This window comes from Mchenga conophoros, linkage group LG20, assembly GCF_057382185.1.
Source record: "Mchenga conophoros isolate Kocher_MC1m ecotype Shallow Benthic linkage group LG20, M_conophoros_male_GT1.1, whole genome shotgun sequence".
NCBI lineage: Eukaryota > Metazoa > Chordata > Actinopteri > Cichliformes > Cichlidae > Mchenga > Mchenga conophoros.
Window position 1 is genome coordinate 17,136,068 of NC_140545.1, and position 15,831 is coordinate 17,151,898.

The window sequence follows — 15,831 nt, forward strand, 5'->3', positions numbered from 1 at the left end:
ATTTTTTTTGATGGGTTGGGTCTTACAAAGTTAAACGCTAGACTTCACGTGATCATTTTTGGCCACTTCCAGCACCCGTTCCGTAAATTCACGAGGAGACGCGCAACAAAATCGAACCGCTGCTGGTTCGGCAGGAATTTAGCCATCGACGATTCACTTCATCGCAGTGGGAGTTTTGCGTAAGCTAACGTTTGTCACTGGTTAGTGTTAAATTACGTTTCTGTGTGGCTGGTGTAAAGTTGTGTTAGTAGGTTTTGCGAAATTTCGCGTAGCGATATCTTGAATATAATCTTTAGATTTGCTAAGAGTGTTAGCCGGGCAGTGCTACCAGATTTGTAGCTTAGGTTACCAGTTTGTTTGCAGTTGCTAGCCCAGTGTTGTGGTCTCGTTACAGGACGTGTTTAAAATGAGCTAACGCTAGAAAGCTGATCCGTGAGTTTGACTAATCAACTGGTAACGTTTACTAACCTGCCATCGTAAAATTGACCATTTATAAAATTTCTTTCTAAAGGCTGTCATTTAATTATCTGACATTCCAACTTTAAACCAAGGTGAGGTTTCTTCACCTAATTAGCTGAAATCCAGTTAGCCAATTTAAAGTAGTGTCATTGCTATGTACTCTGACAGAACAGTGTATCAGTGCGATTGTTTTTTTCAGTTTGCATGTGAATAGGAAAACGGTTATTCATTTAAACAACTATATTTAGCTTAATGTGTGATTATGCCTGTTGCTGTGGTATTTTACGGTGATAGCTGCAAAAGTCTTAGGAAGCTTAGTTTTATGTGCAAGGGAACGGCTGCTCAGATGTGTCAGGTAAGCGGTCTCGCTGCCTATCCGATACCTTAACCAAGTGGGTTTCTCTTTTTGTCCTTAAAGGTAGTTAAAAATACTTTTAACCCTTCCCGAATCAACTAAACCTGTTAACAGAGACTGAAGAAATAACAGTCATTAGCATGTGTCCAAAACATCTATATGTTGTCATAAAGAGACACCAGCTGTTTGAATTAGGGCTGGTATTTAGTTCTTTGTAATACCCCTTTCTAACACAAGGTAGTGCAGTGAGCTAGTGGAACCATCATCTTCCACAAAGTTGTGCAGAAGCGAGGATATCTAAAAACACATAAAATTTAAAGAAGTTAGGCACTAGTACTTATCCTAAATCAAAACACCTGCTTGTAAGCAGTGCCATCCGGTGGCAGAATTTCACTTTAACCTGTGCGATGCTTTAACCATGATCTGAGATGTAATTCACTGATTGTTTTCACCCCAGCAGTGTCAGATTTGGGCAATCTATTGCTGAAGTGTTACTAAAGCTGCTCTTTAGGAAGACAAGGTGCCAAGCAGCAAGGATTGGCAGGTGCTCCTCACCATGTCCAAGAGCAAGAGCTCGGAGTCAGTCAAGGTGGTGGTCCGTTGCCGTCCTATGAACGAGAAAGAGCGGGCCGCCAAGTATGAGAGTGTGGTGTCTGTTGATGTCAAACTGGGCCAAATTATTGTGAGAAACCCAAGGGAGTCCTCGGGCAACGAACTGCCCAAAATCTTTACATTTGATGCTGTTTATGGTTGGAACTCCAAACAGCTAGAAATGTATGATGAAACCTTCAGGCCCCTGGTTGAGTCTGTTCTTCTGGGATTTAATGGGACCATCTTTGCTTATGGCCAGACGGGTACAGGGAAGACTTACACTATGGAAGGGGTGAGAAATGATCCGGAGAAGAGAGGAGTGATCCCAAACTCCTTTGAGCACATCTTCACACACATTTCACGTTCACAGAACCAACAGTACCTTGTCAGAGCGTCATACTTAGAAATCTACCAGGAGGAGATCAGAGACTTGCTCTCAAAAGATCAGTCACGTCGTCTCGAGCTCAGGGAGAGGCCCGACACGGGTGTGTATGTTAAAGATCTTTCATCATTTGTTACCAAGAGTGTGCGAGAGATCGAGCATGTCATGAATGTGGGAAACCAGAATCGATCAGTTGGAGCCACTAATATGAATGAGCACAGCTCACGCTCTCACGCCATTTTTGTCATCACGGTGGAGTGCAGTGAGTTGGGTGTGGATGGAGAGAACCACATAAGAGTTGGCAAACTCAACCTGGTGGATTTAGCTGGCAGTGAAAGGCAAACCAAGACTGGAGCTCAGGGGGAGAGGCTTAAAGAAGCCACAAAGATAAATCTATCCCTTTCTGCTCTTGGTAATGTCATATCAGCTCTGGTGGATGGCAGGAGCAGCCACATCCCTTACCGAGACTCGAAGCTGACACGTCTGCTGCAGGACTCCCTAGGGGGCAATGCCCGCACTGTCATGGTTGCCAACATTGGCCCAGCATCCTACAATGTGGAGGAGACCTTAACAACTCTGCGCTATTCAAACAGGGCAAAAAATATCAAGAACAAACCACGTATCAATGAAGATCCCAAAGATGCCCTGCTCAGGGAGTTTCAGGAGGAGATTGCCAGGCTGAAGGCGCAGCTGCAGAAACGCTCAGGAAAGAAAAAGAGAAGGCTGAGGAGGAGAGCTGGGGAAGGGAGCGATGATGAGGGTCTGGAAAGTGGCGAGACAGAGGACGATGAGGAAGATGGAGACGACAAGGGGGACTACTGGAGAGAACAGCAGGAGAAGTTGGAAAAGGAGAGAAAGGCAATCCTGGAGGATCACAGCCTGGTAGCTGAGGAGAAAGCCCGGCTTCTTAAAGAGAAAGAGAGGAAAATGGAAGACTTCCGGAAGGAGAGGGAGGCCGGAGAGAAGCTTGCAGCCAAAGTTAAGGTAAGCAGATTTTTTTTAGTCTTTAAGTCCCTTGTGTGACTTAAAGAGATCTTTTCCTAATTTTTATTTGCATCCAGGCGATGGAGAGTAAGCTCCTAGTAGGGGGGAAGAACATTGTGGATCACACCAATGAGCAGCAAAGAATGCTGGAGCAAAAGAGGCAGGAGATTGCTGAACAGGTATAGTAAAGGGGTTGGCACCAAGGCCAAGTACAGGGGTAATACTTTCTATATTACCAAAACATTACTCTGCTAGCAGTTTTCTATCCCATGTACTTATGATTCCAAATTCATCAAATTCCTTGTTAGGCATTTCAGACTTCTTCAGCAGACTAGGCACTGATTTTTGAAAGTGAACATTTTTGTCCATTTAGTACCAGACGAAAACATCTTTCAGCCAGTAAATTGTCTTTGATCTCAGAGACAGAACCCATTAAAAGTTGTGAACACATGCAAGTTTGTTTATGTGTGTCCAGAAACGGCGAGAGCGAGAGATGCAGCAGCAAATGGAAAGTCGTGATGAAGAGACACTGGAGCTTAAGGAGACCTACACTTCTCTGCAACAGGAAGTTGACATTAAAACCAAGAAGCTGAAAAAGGTGAGGATGGTTGTCACATTTGCCCAAGGCATTATCAACAAATTTGGTTCACATGGGTATGGAAGAATTCTGAATTGATTCCCAAATGTCAAAATAGTTTTTGTTTTCATGTTGACACAAAAGAAAAAGAGGAACTGAGTTCTGAGAGTACTCTTTTTTTTTTTTTTTTTTTTCTTTTTTTTTTTAAGAGGCTATGATTTTACAATATCAGCCCCTGACATTTAAAATGAATATAGAAATGGAAATTAATGAAAGTGAAAACAAGTGAAAAGTGTTTTGCTTTGTTACCAAAGATTAATGATGGCATTGCAGAGTATAGAGTCGTTGATAAACCAGACTGGCTGGAAACAAACTCTCCACTTTATGTAGAATGAGGTAAACCTGCAGTGTAAACATGGTATCTTTCATTTCAAAAGCCATTACCCTAATCTCCAGCTGATGGCCGTCTATCTCTGAGCCTCGTTTTCCCCAGAGTTCTCTTCCTGTTAAAAGGGCTTCTTCCTCCCCATCATTATTACCAGATCTCAGTAACCTTATAGAATTTTTTTTATTACAATATAAGCACATTGAGGTGATTGTGAGCTGACTCAATTGAACTGAACGTTTACAATGCTGTGAAAGTATTTGCCCCCTTCCTGAGTTAGATTTTTTTGCATATTTGTCTTACTTAAATGATGTAATCATTTCAAAACCTTTCATATTTACTCGGGCTATCTTTGTCTAGTATTAAAATTTGTTTAATATGAAAATAATTGTGCTGAATGTGCAACAAACTAACTATATCAACATGTATATGGATTTGGATGGTAAAAAAAATGTTGAATTTCATAACCTTCATTTAACAAAAAATAAGAAATAAATAAATAAAACGATCAGAATCTAATATTGAGATTGACAAAGTTGGCATACCTTGTCATCATAATGACACTGTTGAAGGTACAGTGTTTTTGGTTTGTCGGGTAATAAAGTTTCTTGCAAGTAAGTAGGTCAACTGCTATTTTAAGTCGGGTATTGTCTGTGGTGTTCTATTTGGGTTCATTATTCCTTATGACAATCAGGCTTTTAAACAAAAACATTTAAGGCTGAATGCTCTAACAGTCTTTTTCTGGTCACTCTAGTTTTCTCTTTCTCTCTCCTCTAGCTGTTTTCCAAGCTGCAGTCAGTGAAGGCAGAAATCCAAGATCTCCAAGAAGCACACATCAACGAGCGCCAGGAGATGGAGCAGATCCAAAACGAACTCACCAGGGACCTCAAACTCAAGTATGAAGTCTGCATATCAATGTTGGCCCGACACAAATCTCTGATCAAGACTGTGTCATGTGATCGAGGAGGAACCGTAAAAAGATTGCTAGCGAATTAGTGGAGCTTCTTGTGCTTTAAGACTCTTTCTCACTGTAGTGCATGGAAATGAAATATTTAATGAGGAACAGATACATTACATTCAAATGCTTTCAACCTTTCCTGTTTTAAATAACATGTCTGAGTTTTCTTTGTCTCTCTCTGTCTCCCTGTCTGTCTATTAAATGTTCATGTGTTTCTTTCAGACATCTGATTATTGAAAACTTCATTCCTCTAGAGGAGAAAAACAAAATAGTCAACAGGGCTTTCTTCGATGAGGAGCCTGAGGAATGGAAGATGAAGCCCATCACACGTATTGAGGAGTAAGTCTGGGAATATTCAGAGTGGGTCTTTCCATCTCAAATCATAACATTTTTAGAATGTTTTCTGCTTGACTAGCTTATATTTACCTTTCTTTGTATAGGTTCACAAATAGTGCTTTTCCTCTACTACCTACTCGACTCTGTTTTGGTTGTCCATTACAATCGAGTACCACCCAATGTACGTGGGGTCGTTCTAAACACCACAACAAAGGAACACATTGAGTCGGTGATATACTTGCTGCTCGGTCTGGAACCACGCTGTTGTTTTTTGTGTAGCCATTTTCCTCATTGCAGGGATTCATAAGTAGAAGTTTTGCTTCTCGTGAAGGAGACTTATCGAATGACATCACTGACTAGCCAATCGGTGGCATGCAGTCTTGACGTCATGTTTTCTGATCACTTTAGATCGCTTGGAATTCCGGCCAAGTAGGTACTAAAAAAGTACCCGGTACCAGGTACTGCCACCTAATGGAAAACCCTAAAAACCGAGCCGACCTGACCCTAATAGGTTCTACTGGAAAAGAGCTAAAACAGACAAGTGTTGGAGAACCAGCTGTGGAACCTGTGCCTTATTAGGAAAGGGAAACTAAAAGTCCCTTCAATAGATGCTGTTTGGCATGCAATTCTAGCAAATGGTGCACACAGTTGCTCATTATAGTGCTGCAGAGTGGCAGAGCTGGCAACTGATTTATTGTAAAACACCAAAGCAAGAAGCAAATTTCCCATGCTGCTTTGTAATACTCCTTTTCTCTCTCTCTCTTTCTCACTCAGTGACCATCAGATGATGAGCAGGCCTCGGTCTGCAGTCGGCTACTGGAGGCCCCTCAGTCACCATGCCCGTGTGGCCATGATGTTGAAGCCTGACATGAGATACAAAGTAAGCTTTTCTCCCTCTCCTTTATAGTGTTGTTATTATAGTTAAGTTATCACTGCATATAAAACTGTATTTTCCCTCAGCTGTAGAAAGCTGATGGGGACAACAAAGGTTGTGCATGGGAGCACAACGCGTTGAAATTCACCTCACTCTCATACAGGGCTCTAGCGTGCGACCAATTTGGTCGCATATGCAACCTAATTTCTCAATGGTGCAACCTAATTTCTCAATGGTGCAACTAAAAAACTCGTAGGTCGCACCAGTGCGACCAGCCATACAAAAAGTCTCTGAAAGTCTCCGTGTGGTCAACAACAGACACACATTATGCCTATATCGAGGTCTAAACCAATCAGAGATAGTCAGGGGCGAGACCTCTCTGATTGTCCATGGTCCAGATAGTCCTGTAGTCCTAAGCGTGTGTACGTTTGAAAGTGCAGGCGGATAGAGGTGAGTAGTAGTAGTGAATGAAGCGATATCGATTCATAAAATCCTAAATCGACTTTTAAATATAAATGAAAACTGACAGCTCAATGATTCTGATGCTCCGGGTCCGTGCTTTGTGTTTACTTCTTATTTTGCGCTAGATTCTGATGCTACAAGTTTTGTCTCTCTCCAACCAAAACTCATTGAACCAGCATCAAAAGAAGATCAAAACTGCACTTCACCTTTGATAAACATCTTCATGAATTCTCTCTTACTTTTACTGCTTTGCTTCAACCACAATAAAAATCACACTTTCTGCACAGCTCTTTCTCTCGCTCTCTCTCTCTCCATGTACTTCAAGAACAGTTTCTCGTCTAAAATCTGCATTCATTTTCTTGCTTATTTTTCACCAGTCTACCGTTGTTTACAGCGCTGTCGGACGCGTTCCCCCCCCCCCCCCCCCCCCCCCCCCCAAAAAAAATTACGTCTGACAAGAAAGCCTCATTTCTGCTGTTCAATAGCGTAGAAATGTAAACTTTCAATTAGGGCTGGGCCATTTTATACCGTTCACAGTAATACCGGTATAATGTTAGGCAACGATAGGAAAATGAAATATCGCGATAGAATGAGTAAAACGCGCATGCGCAGTGCCTTTGTTTTCATACGCACATGGCCGATTGTTGAGTGAAACAGATGAACCAGAATTGGTTTGTAAAAATGGTGCAACTTCAGTGATATGGAACTGATTTGGTGTTTGTCCGTCAGATACACAACAAAGCACATTTTTTTGCAGAACATGCAAGCGGCCGTCGTTATTGTCGTATTTGTCGGACTAAGATGCTCTTAACTCTGGGAGTAATCTGGGTCCTAAACTCCGTATACTTCAGGTCAAACAAACACTGCAGCATCACTGAGAGTTAAAAACTGTCTAAATTCTTTCATCTTTAATAAAACGATCAGCATTGCTGCTTTACCAGGTGTAACTATGAAGTTTAACTTCCAGGCATCCATGAAAACAAAATTTATTACATTTAACGGAGTTAGAAGTTAGCAGGAAGCTAGCGGAAGTTAGCTCGCTAGTTTCGCTAGTTACCTAAGCATGATATAGCATGTTCTGACTGAGAGATTTCTGAAAAAATTCAAACGTACAGCTCTGCTATCACGTCCAACATAAATGAAGACAGGAAACTAAACAGCAGTGACGTTTGTAGGGTTACTGAAGTTGGGCTAGCTGGTATATAATGATGTGCTACGTGATCGCTAGCGACACAGCTATGTTAGCATAACATAAACAGTGAAGCTGGAGGACGAACACTAACACTTTTCCACTTATAAAAGTTAACGTGAAGGTTCCTCATGGTTAGAGACAAATGCAATCGCATGGCAGGATGCTGTAAACGGACCAAACTTCAGTCAGGAGAACAACTGAGATAATCCATCCACAATACCAGGTTAGTCATTAATATACTGCAACAACATGGGAATAGAAAAGCTGCCAGAGAATTCAACATTAATGAATCAATGGTACAGAAGTGGAGGAAGCAAGAAGAATGAGTTTAATAAAGTTTGATTTATCTGACTGCTTTGTTTCGCTTAATGTGCCTTATAATCCCGTGCACCTCATGGTCCGAAAAATACGTACTGCACACTGCAGTTTAATGTTGCAAAGCACCTCTTTTTAACTTCAGTGGATATTATACATGGTTATGCTCAGGATATGTCAGCCCATTTCTACTGGAAATGCCTTTTGGTTAAACTTTCAGCAAGGAATTTGCATTTGCACTGTTACATTTTTATAAAGCTTTAATGTACATAAAAACCAGCTTCTTGTTTAAGTGAAAATAAATGGTAGGTTGTCTTTTTGCGCTAGTAATGTTGTGGAGTTGTATTTTGTCTCGCATCAATTATATCGTCAGTTATATCGTTATCGCAAATTTTCAAATATATATCGTGATAAATATTTTTGGCCATATCGCCCTGCTCTACTTTCAATAGCTCCCATTTCATCTAATGAGGACTGTGACGGTTTTCTTTCTTTTCTTCTTGCAAAGATTAATAACATAAGAATGAACTTTTCTCATTCAGCACCTGTTATGTCTATCTCCACCTCATCACGCCCTGTCATTTTGGATACTTTCACAAACATAACATTTGCGATAAGTTTCAATCTGGCTTTCGCAGAGCTCACTCCGCAGAAACAGCCCTTCCTAGGGTCTCAAGTGACATTTTGATGAATAATGATGCAGGAAAATGCTCGGTCCTAGTTATGTTGGACCTAACATCGACTTTTGACACTGTTGACCACCACATCCTCCTTGAAAGGCTTAAACATTGGGTTGGTGTATCAGGTACTGCCTTAGGGTGGTTCTCCTCATATCTACATAACCGATCTTTTTCTGTGGTGGTCTCCGATTGTAGGTCATCCTCTACCTCCCTTACTTTTGTGGTGTCCCTCAGGGTTCGGTTTTGGGGCCTTTATTGGTTGTAATATATCTTCTCCCCTCCAGCATATAATGGGCTCTTTTGAGGACATTTCTTATCACTGTTATGCTGATGATATTCAGTTGTACATTTCTTTTAAGCCCCCAGGATTTATCTAAGCTTCAGCTTTTAAATGACTGATTCCATCAAGCACTCCAACTCAAGAAGGGGAAAACTGAAGTCCTCATATATGCTCCGGACAGACTTTATCCCAGATAGTGAAAGCCCTTGGTCCTCTTTCTGTGCATGTTAAATCCTCTATCAGGAATTTAGGTGTCACTTTTGACTCGACTCTCACATTGGATCGGCATGTGAAATCTCTGGTTCGGTCTTGTTTTTATCATTTAAGAAATGACATCATTAAGCCCCATTTTTATCTCTCCCTGAACTGATAGCTATACATGCATTTATTTCCTCATGCTTGGACTATTGTATCTGTTTGTTTGTGTCTAAGCAAAGGTTCTCTGGATCGTCTGCAGGTTGTGCAAAACGCTGCAGCTAGGCTGTTGACAAAATCCTCAAAGTATTCACATGTGACACCACTGCTATTTCAGCTACACTGGCTTCCTGTTGAATTTAGAGTACATTTTAAGATCCTGGTCTTGACATTTAGAGCCTTGCATAGACTGGAACCATCCTACATCTCCGATCTGCTACAGCCCTATGTCCCTAGCAGGTCCCTGAGATCATCTGATCAGGGCTTACTTGCTATAAAACAGACTAAGATGAGAACAAAGGGTGACAGAGCTTTTGCCACTGTGGCCCCAAGACTGTGGAACTCTCTCCCTCATACATTAAGAACTGTGGACTCGGTAGTTGTTTTTTAAAAAAAAACAACAACTCAAAACTCACCTTTTTAAAACTGTTTTTGGTTAAATTTCTGCCTGTTTTATATTGTCTGTTTTACAGTTTTATTATTTGTTATCTTATGTGCAGAACTTTGTGATTCTGTCTAGAAAGGTGCTATATAAATAAAATTGTATTTATTTATTTAAAAAGCCAGGCCAGGAAAATCTCCTTCATGTTTTTCTGAGTTTTATCCTCAATTACTTTGACACAAAGGCATCTGCTGGGATTCTTACACCTCTGATGAAGTCTCACACGTGTCAGTGCTGATTAATGATCAGCATTAAAATATTTCTGATTGTCTGGGTCAAAATTGAATAGAATCAAATCAGGACCTTTCGAATCGGAATTGAATCAAATATAGAAATCGGTGATGATACCCAGCCCTAGTGAGTAGCCTAGCCCCGACAGAAGTAGATGTAGCTGTGGGTAATGAGAAAAGATGAAAAGAACGATTGATAACTTTTTTTGTTAAGTTAACGTAAAGTTATAGTGAACATGTAAAACATGGGGGTTAAGTGATGAGGTTGAAAAATTTGGGTGCATCTAACTTTTGTGCTGGTACTCTTAAAGAAAAAAAGTGCATCAGTGCAACTGTGGCAAAAAGTTAATCTAGATCCCTGCTCATAGTTGAGAAGAAGTCAACTAGGATTTACAAAATGATACCATAGGTGCATCAAACGAGCTTAAATCAAACGTCCAATTTTCTGAAGGTCTTGTGAATGTGATAACTCGAATGCTGCAGTGTAGCAGAGCTCTAGAGTGCGACCAATTTTTTCAGTGGTGCGACTAAAAAAAAAAAATAAATAAATAAATAAATAATTTGCTTGCACCTGTGCGACCAACTGTTCGGGTAGCAAAAAAAAAAAATCTGCAACCTTCCCTGTGGTCAACAACAGACACACATTTTGCCCCTATCGTGGACTAAACCAATCAGAGATAGTAAGGGGCGGGACCTCTCTGATTGGCCGTGGTCCAGTTGAAAGTGCAGGTGGAAGTGGGAGGTGAGTAGCTTGAATAAAGCGATATCAATTCATTAAATCCTGAATCGACTTTTAAATATAACTGTGTTTTGCCAGAAACGCCAGATTCTCAGATTAAAGCTCACAAAACCATTTCAACAACAACCAAACAGCAAATGAGAGCAGGTACACGGATTCCACACAAAGACGTAAACACAGAATGGACCGACGCATCAGAATCAACTTTCTCGGCTTTCTCACCCGACGGCCCGTAGACGTACACGCTGTCGGAGCTTAGCGATCCTGATGCGTCCGGTCCGCGCTGTGATTACGTCTTTTTGCGCTGATTCTGAGCTGCAGGTTTTGTCTCTCCAACCAAAATCCACCGAGCCAGCAGCAAAAGAAGCAGAAAACTGCGCTTCACATTTGATCAATGTCGTCATGAATTTTGCTGTTTTTCTTCCACGACTATTAAAATCACACTCCATGCACAGCTAGCTCTCTCTCTCTATCTCTCTCTGTACTTCAAGAACAGTTTCCCGTCTCCAATCTCTGTTTTCTGTATTATTCATTCGCTTATTACCCACCAGTCTACCGTTGTTTACAGCGCTGTGGCTGCTGTCTTTTTTCTTTTCTTTTTTTCACTTAAATGACCTCGGACAAGAAAGCCTGTTTTTTCTGTTGTTCAATACTGAAGAAATTTAAACTTTATATGCAGAACATTGTAGAATATTTTTAAGGTTATCTGCTATAAAAAGCCAGACCAGGAAAATCTCCTTAATGTTTTTCTGTTTTATTCTCAGTTACTTTCACACAAAGGCATCTGCTGTGATGTTCACAATTCTGAAGAAGTCAGTACTGATAAATGATCAGAAATAATATTTCTGACTGTCTGAGGCTAAGTTGAATCGAATCGGGACTTTGAAAACCGGAATCGAATGGATTATAGAAATCAGTGATGATACCCAGCCGTAGTGAGCAGCCTAGGCACGACAGAAGTGGAATAGGAAAAGAACTATTGCTAACTTTTCTGTTAAGGCCTGATCCGTCTGAAATTCATAGCCAGTGCTCTGACACGGTGTCATCAATCTTTGAAAGCTGAAAAAGCACAGTGTATCCAGAAAAACACGTTATATTATATAAATTATTATAAAATTTGTGTGCGCCTAACTTTTGTGCCAGTGCGCCTAACTTTTTAAAGTTAGGCTGAGACGTAGCAATGGCAGTTGTCAGTATTTAAAAGATTAACGTTACTGCTGCACAGGTTTAAGATTGAGCTCATTGCAAATACTTTACTGGTTATTAAACATAATGCAATGCATTATATAACATCATATTATTTTCACACTGGTGCTCTAGTAGTTTCCAATTCACAGTAGGCCCGAGGCATGGTGGTTCCTGGGTTGTTCTTAAACAGCTGGTCTTCTTCAAGATCTTGGCAAACTTATACTTGCATACAGGAGTTTGAACTGATGATCTGCAGCTGTTTATAAAAGTCTCTAAGAGACCTTCCCAACATGTGTAAATCTTCTGACCACATTTGTATATAACTGAATTTTCTCAGATGAATGTGATTCTGTGTCATTGTTCTAGGCTGAGAACATCATAATGCTGGATATGGACATTCCTGCACGGACCTCTAAAGAGTACCAGGAGCCAGTTATCGCCCCAAAGCTGGCAGCAGCTCTGGAGGATGCTCTTCGGGATGAGGATGAGATCGAGGTAGATGCCTCAAGCTTTCACAGCAGCTTGGGACAAATGCTGCCTGCTGGTGCTAGCGGCAGCCTCAAGAAGCCAAAGTCAGGGTAAGCAACAGTACCACAAGTTATATTCACCTTCGAGTGCCGCATCCTGTTAAGAAACTAGTGCTTTTTCTTTTTTTTTTCTTTTTTTTTTTTTTGGTAATATTTTACACCCACCATGTTGCAACAGCTTTACATTGGCTTGTTGTACAAAATAATCTCTTCCTCTTTGTTTCATTTCTGTCCATATTGTACAACGCAACACAAAAGGAAGGAGACAGCAGATTGTAAATTTGCATTCAGAGGAAATGATTTACCCTGTTAAAGACTCTGCAAATTTTTGATATGTGACAGATGAACCCTGTAAACAGCATAAACTCACTGATGGTGTGACACCAAAAGGTTTTCTAACTCTATGCCAATCTTTTCTCTCCTTTAGACGACCAAGAACAGGCAAGAAGTCGAGTACCCCGACCTCTTCATACAGCCCCTCCAGCCCAGGATCCCCTCTTTATCCCCAATCCCGTGGCCTGGTGCCAAAGTGATGGTTCCTACTGCTACTGTCACTGCCTGCCAACCTGTTTTGCACCTGTCCACATTGGGAATGACCTTTAGAGGATGGGTATAAAAAAAGATTAATGCTGCTTTCTAGTTTTTAACTACACCACTGTTAACTGATCTCTTGAATACAACAAAACAATAGCAGCTGTGCATGACATTATACTGCACTGCTTTTACAGTTCCCTAGATATTGATGAATGTCAGTAATTTCGTGTGTGTGTGTGTGTGTGTGTGTGTGTGTGTGTGTGAGACTCATCACAATGTTCTTAACGTACAAAAAAGTAAAGGTGGGCTTAACCTTCCCTTGCACTACTTCATATCTTCCTAGATGTGTGTTAGATGTCCTTCATGTTACTGTAAATGTGGACGTGTGTGTGGTAGTGGGGGGAGGGGGCTGAGAGCTCTGAACCTGGCACTAACATAGTTGTGTGTGTGAATGTGGTGTTGTACATCTGGCTGCATGTCTGTGCATCTTTGAATCACTGTCTGAATGGGTTTGTTTGTTTTCTGTTTTTATCCACGACTTTAATTGTTGCTTTAGAGGAGCTTTAAGATTGCGTGTGGTTGCATGTGCTGGCTTCAGTCTTAAAGGAATAGTTGCACATTTTGACAAATACACTTACAAAAGAGAAGCGTTAAGAATTTTTACCACCTTTACGCTGAAGTGTGAAGCAGAAAGTGATCGGCTTTAGACATAGCTGGTGAAACTGCCATTTGAATTTCAAAAATTCTCGTACTAAATTTCTAATAGGGAGCATGTCAGCTCAGCTGAAAAGGCAAAACTATGCAAATGCAGACATAGAATCTAGTTAATAAATTATAAACTGAATAATAAACAAACTGCAAAGCAGTTAGTCTGTTACAATTACCAAATAAAATGTTGGTGTTTACATTTAATTGTTTTTGGTAAATCCAGTCAACCTAATGGATGTTACTCTGTACAACCTGAATATCGGTGTCAAATCTAGCTCAGCTCAGCACAACACAAAAGCAATAAGAACAAGTAAATTATTAGTCAAGTTGAATTCTCAAGCCAAAAAGAGCTTTTAAGTAGGATCTCACCAAAATGTTTTTCAGTTCTGAAACCAAAGGCATGCACATAGCGAAGCCTGTTTGCATGTGAAAATGCGACCAGTGTCAAAAGAGGAAATGGTTGTAGCCTTTTGCTTTGATTACTTCCCTTTAAAAGTGATGTTATTGGATTTGTTACCCAGTCAGCACATTTTAAGTTATTAAATAGTTACATTTCCCTTGTAATGCAGTGCCACAGTACCTTTGCCATACTGTGGCTAACTTTATGTCGTGATGATTCACAAGCTAGTTGGTAGCTTACCATGAACAATCCGCATCCCTCAGCTGTAAAGCTGCATGTGCTGTAGACAGTACTGAAAGGTTTACTAATAGCAGTCAGAGCTCAAACTATGTGATGTCACTCTTTCTAAATGAGCACAAACACATTTAAAATGAAATATTTATTTGAAAAAAATACACACGACATATTATAATTGAGTACCTTAGAACTGTTTTTGTTCTTCAGCTGAGCCAAGCTAAGCTTCTTAGTTTCTGCTTGTGGTTTATGTAGCGTACAGATTTCACACTAATACATAAGCAAACTTTCTCAAATGGTGGACTATTTCTTTAAGTCTGCAAGTGTGCAGGTCAGGAAATAAAGCATGCTCCAGATCTGGACTCAGTCACGAGTTGCTGTAATCAGTAGATGCTGTTATTCCTGAGACACACAAGGGAGGTGGGGAACATGGGGGGAGAGCCCGACACATGTACCCTCTGTGGACAGTTTCTAGGTTGCATGACATAGCAGTTGGCCACCAGACCAGAGATCAGCTTGAACTACAGCCTGAGCCACGTCAAAAGTACTGTCCTGGAATGTGCCTCAGATTTGTCAGGGTTCCATGGTGCCTTAATCTGCATCCTCAGTCTCTGCTCCTTCATTTGAGCCGTGCACACACAGGCCTCCCAGTCTTCGTCGGCTCATCTACAAATTCATTCCAGGATCAGAGAATCGTTAAGAGCGTGAAGTTCAGTCGGGGGCATCCTGGGTCATTTGGATAAGCACCACTGCAAAGTTGGGCAGATGAAGGGTCAACATATTTTCCTTGTGATTTTTATTTTTATCTACCTTGGTATTTGTGTGAGTGTAAAAGAACATTAAACCCCCACAGACACACCATTCAACATTTGCCTCCAGGTGGACAATATGCAGTTTTAACCGTCATGGTTCAGCCTGCCTCTCTGCTGCTCTCTGTTCCCCATATTCTTAACCGTGAAGGGGTGCGCTCTCTGCTCGCTGCTACCATGCAGGGTTTTCCAACCCACTGTGTCATTTCAGCAAGCGTGGGTCAAGTGGCAAATCTTTTTAAAATACTTGTGATGTGTGCAGTTTGTGAGTTGAAGACTTGTAAACCATCAGGGCTATGTCTCTAACAATCCCTGTGAGGTCTAGGTAGCCCTAACTCTACCTCTGTGCAATAAAAGTATGTGACTTTTTTTTTTTCTTCTTTTTTTTTTTTTTTGAAAATTGTTTTCCTAAGTCGTGGCAATCGGGGAGAAAACAAGGAAAAAAATTTTAACTAACGTCTATTTACATTTATCCCAACCCCCCCCCCCCCCCCCCCCCCCCTCTTTTCAAACCACCGACTTAAAGTTGGGGTCCGACCTCACAGGGTACCTCAAGGATCTCTCTGCTGTTTGACCCATGCCTGCGTATCTATTTAGATACTGTAATGAATATAACTTGTTTAAAGGCAATCCTTAGTCACTTTTAGATCTGTAAGAAACACATGAGTTTCCATATTGAAAAAGTCTAACTTATTACAATCCTATGTTTTTATATACAAATGTAGATATAATTTTTTATTCATTCTTTTTCTTGAAAATAGATTGTTGTTATTTTA

At 40.8% G+C, this 15,831-nt stretch overlaps 1 protein-coding gene across 6 annotated transcripts; it reads left to right on the forward strand.

Annotated features, from left to right (window-relative positions):
• The first annotated feature begins 64 nt into the window (after positions 1-64).
• Positions 65-15,537, forward strand: kif3b (kinesin family member 3B). 6 transcript variants are annotated; one of them, XM_085259133.1, is made up of 9 exons: positions 65-200; positions 1,272-2,771; positions 2,849-2,950; positions 3,247-3,369; positions 4,511-4,629; positions 4,914-5,030; positions 5,802-5,907; positions 12,210-12,421; positions 12,798-15,537. In XM_085259133.1, exons 2-9 carry the CDS (start codon positions 1,371-1,373, stop codon positions 12,901-12,903), a joined length of 2,286 nt encoding a protein of 761 aa, XP_085115259.1. In that variant the 5' UTR covers positions 65-200; positions 1,272-1,370; the 3' UTR covers positions 12,904-15,537. The 6 variants fall into 6 exon arrangements, with proteins under 6 accessions (XP_085115259.1, XP_085115262.1, XP_085115261.1 ...); XM_085259136.1 differs by having other exon boundaries at positions 70-179; positions 1,275-2,771; XM_085259135.1 differs by having other exon boundaries at positions 85-179.
• Positions 15,538-15,831: the final 294 nt, after the last annotated feature.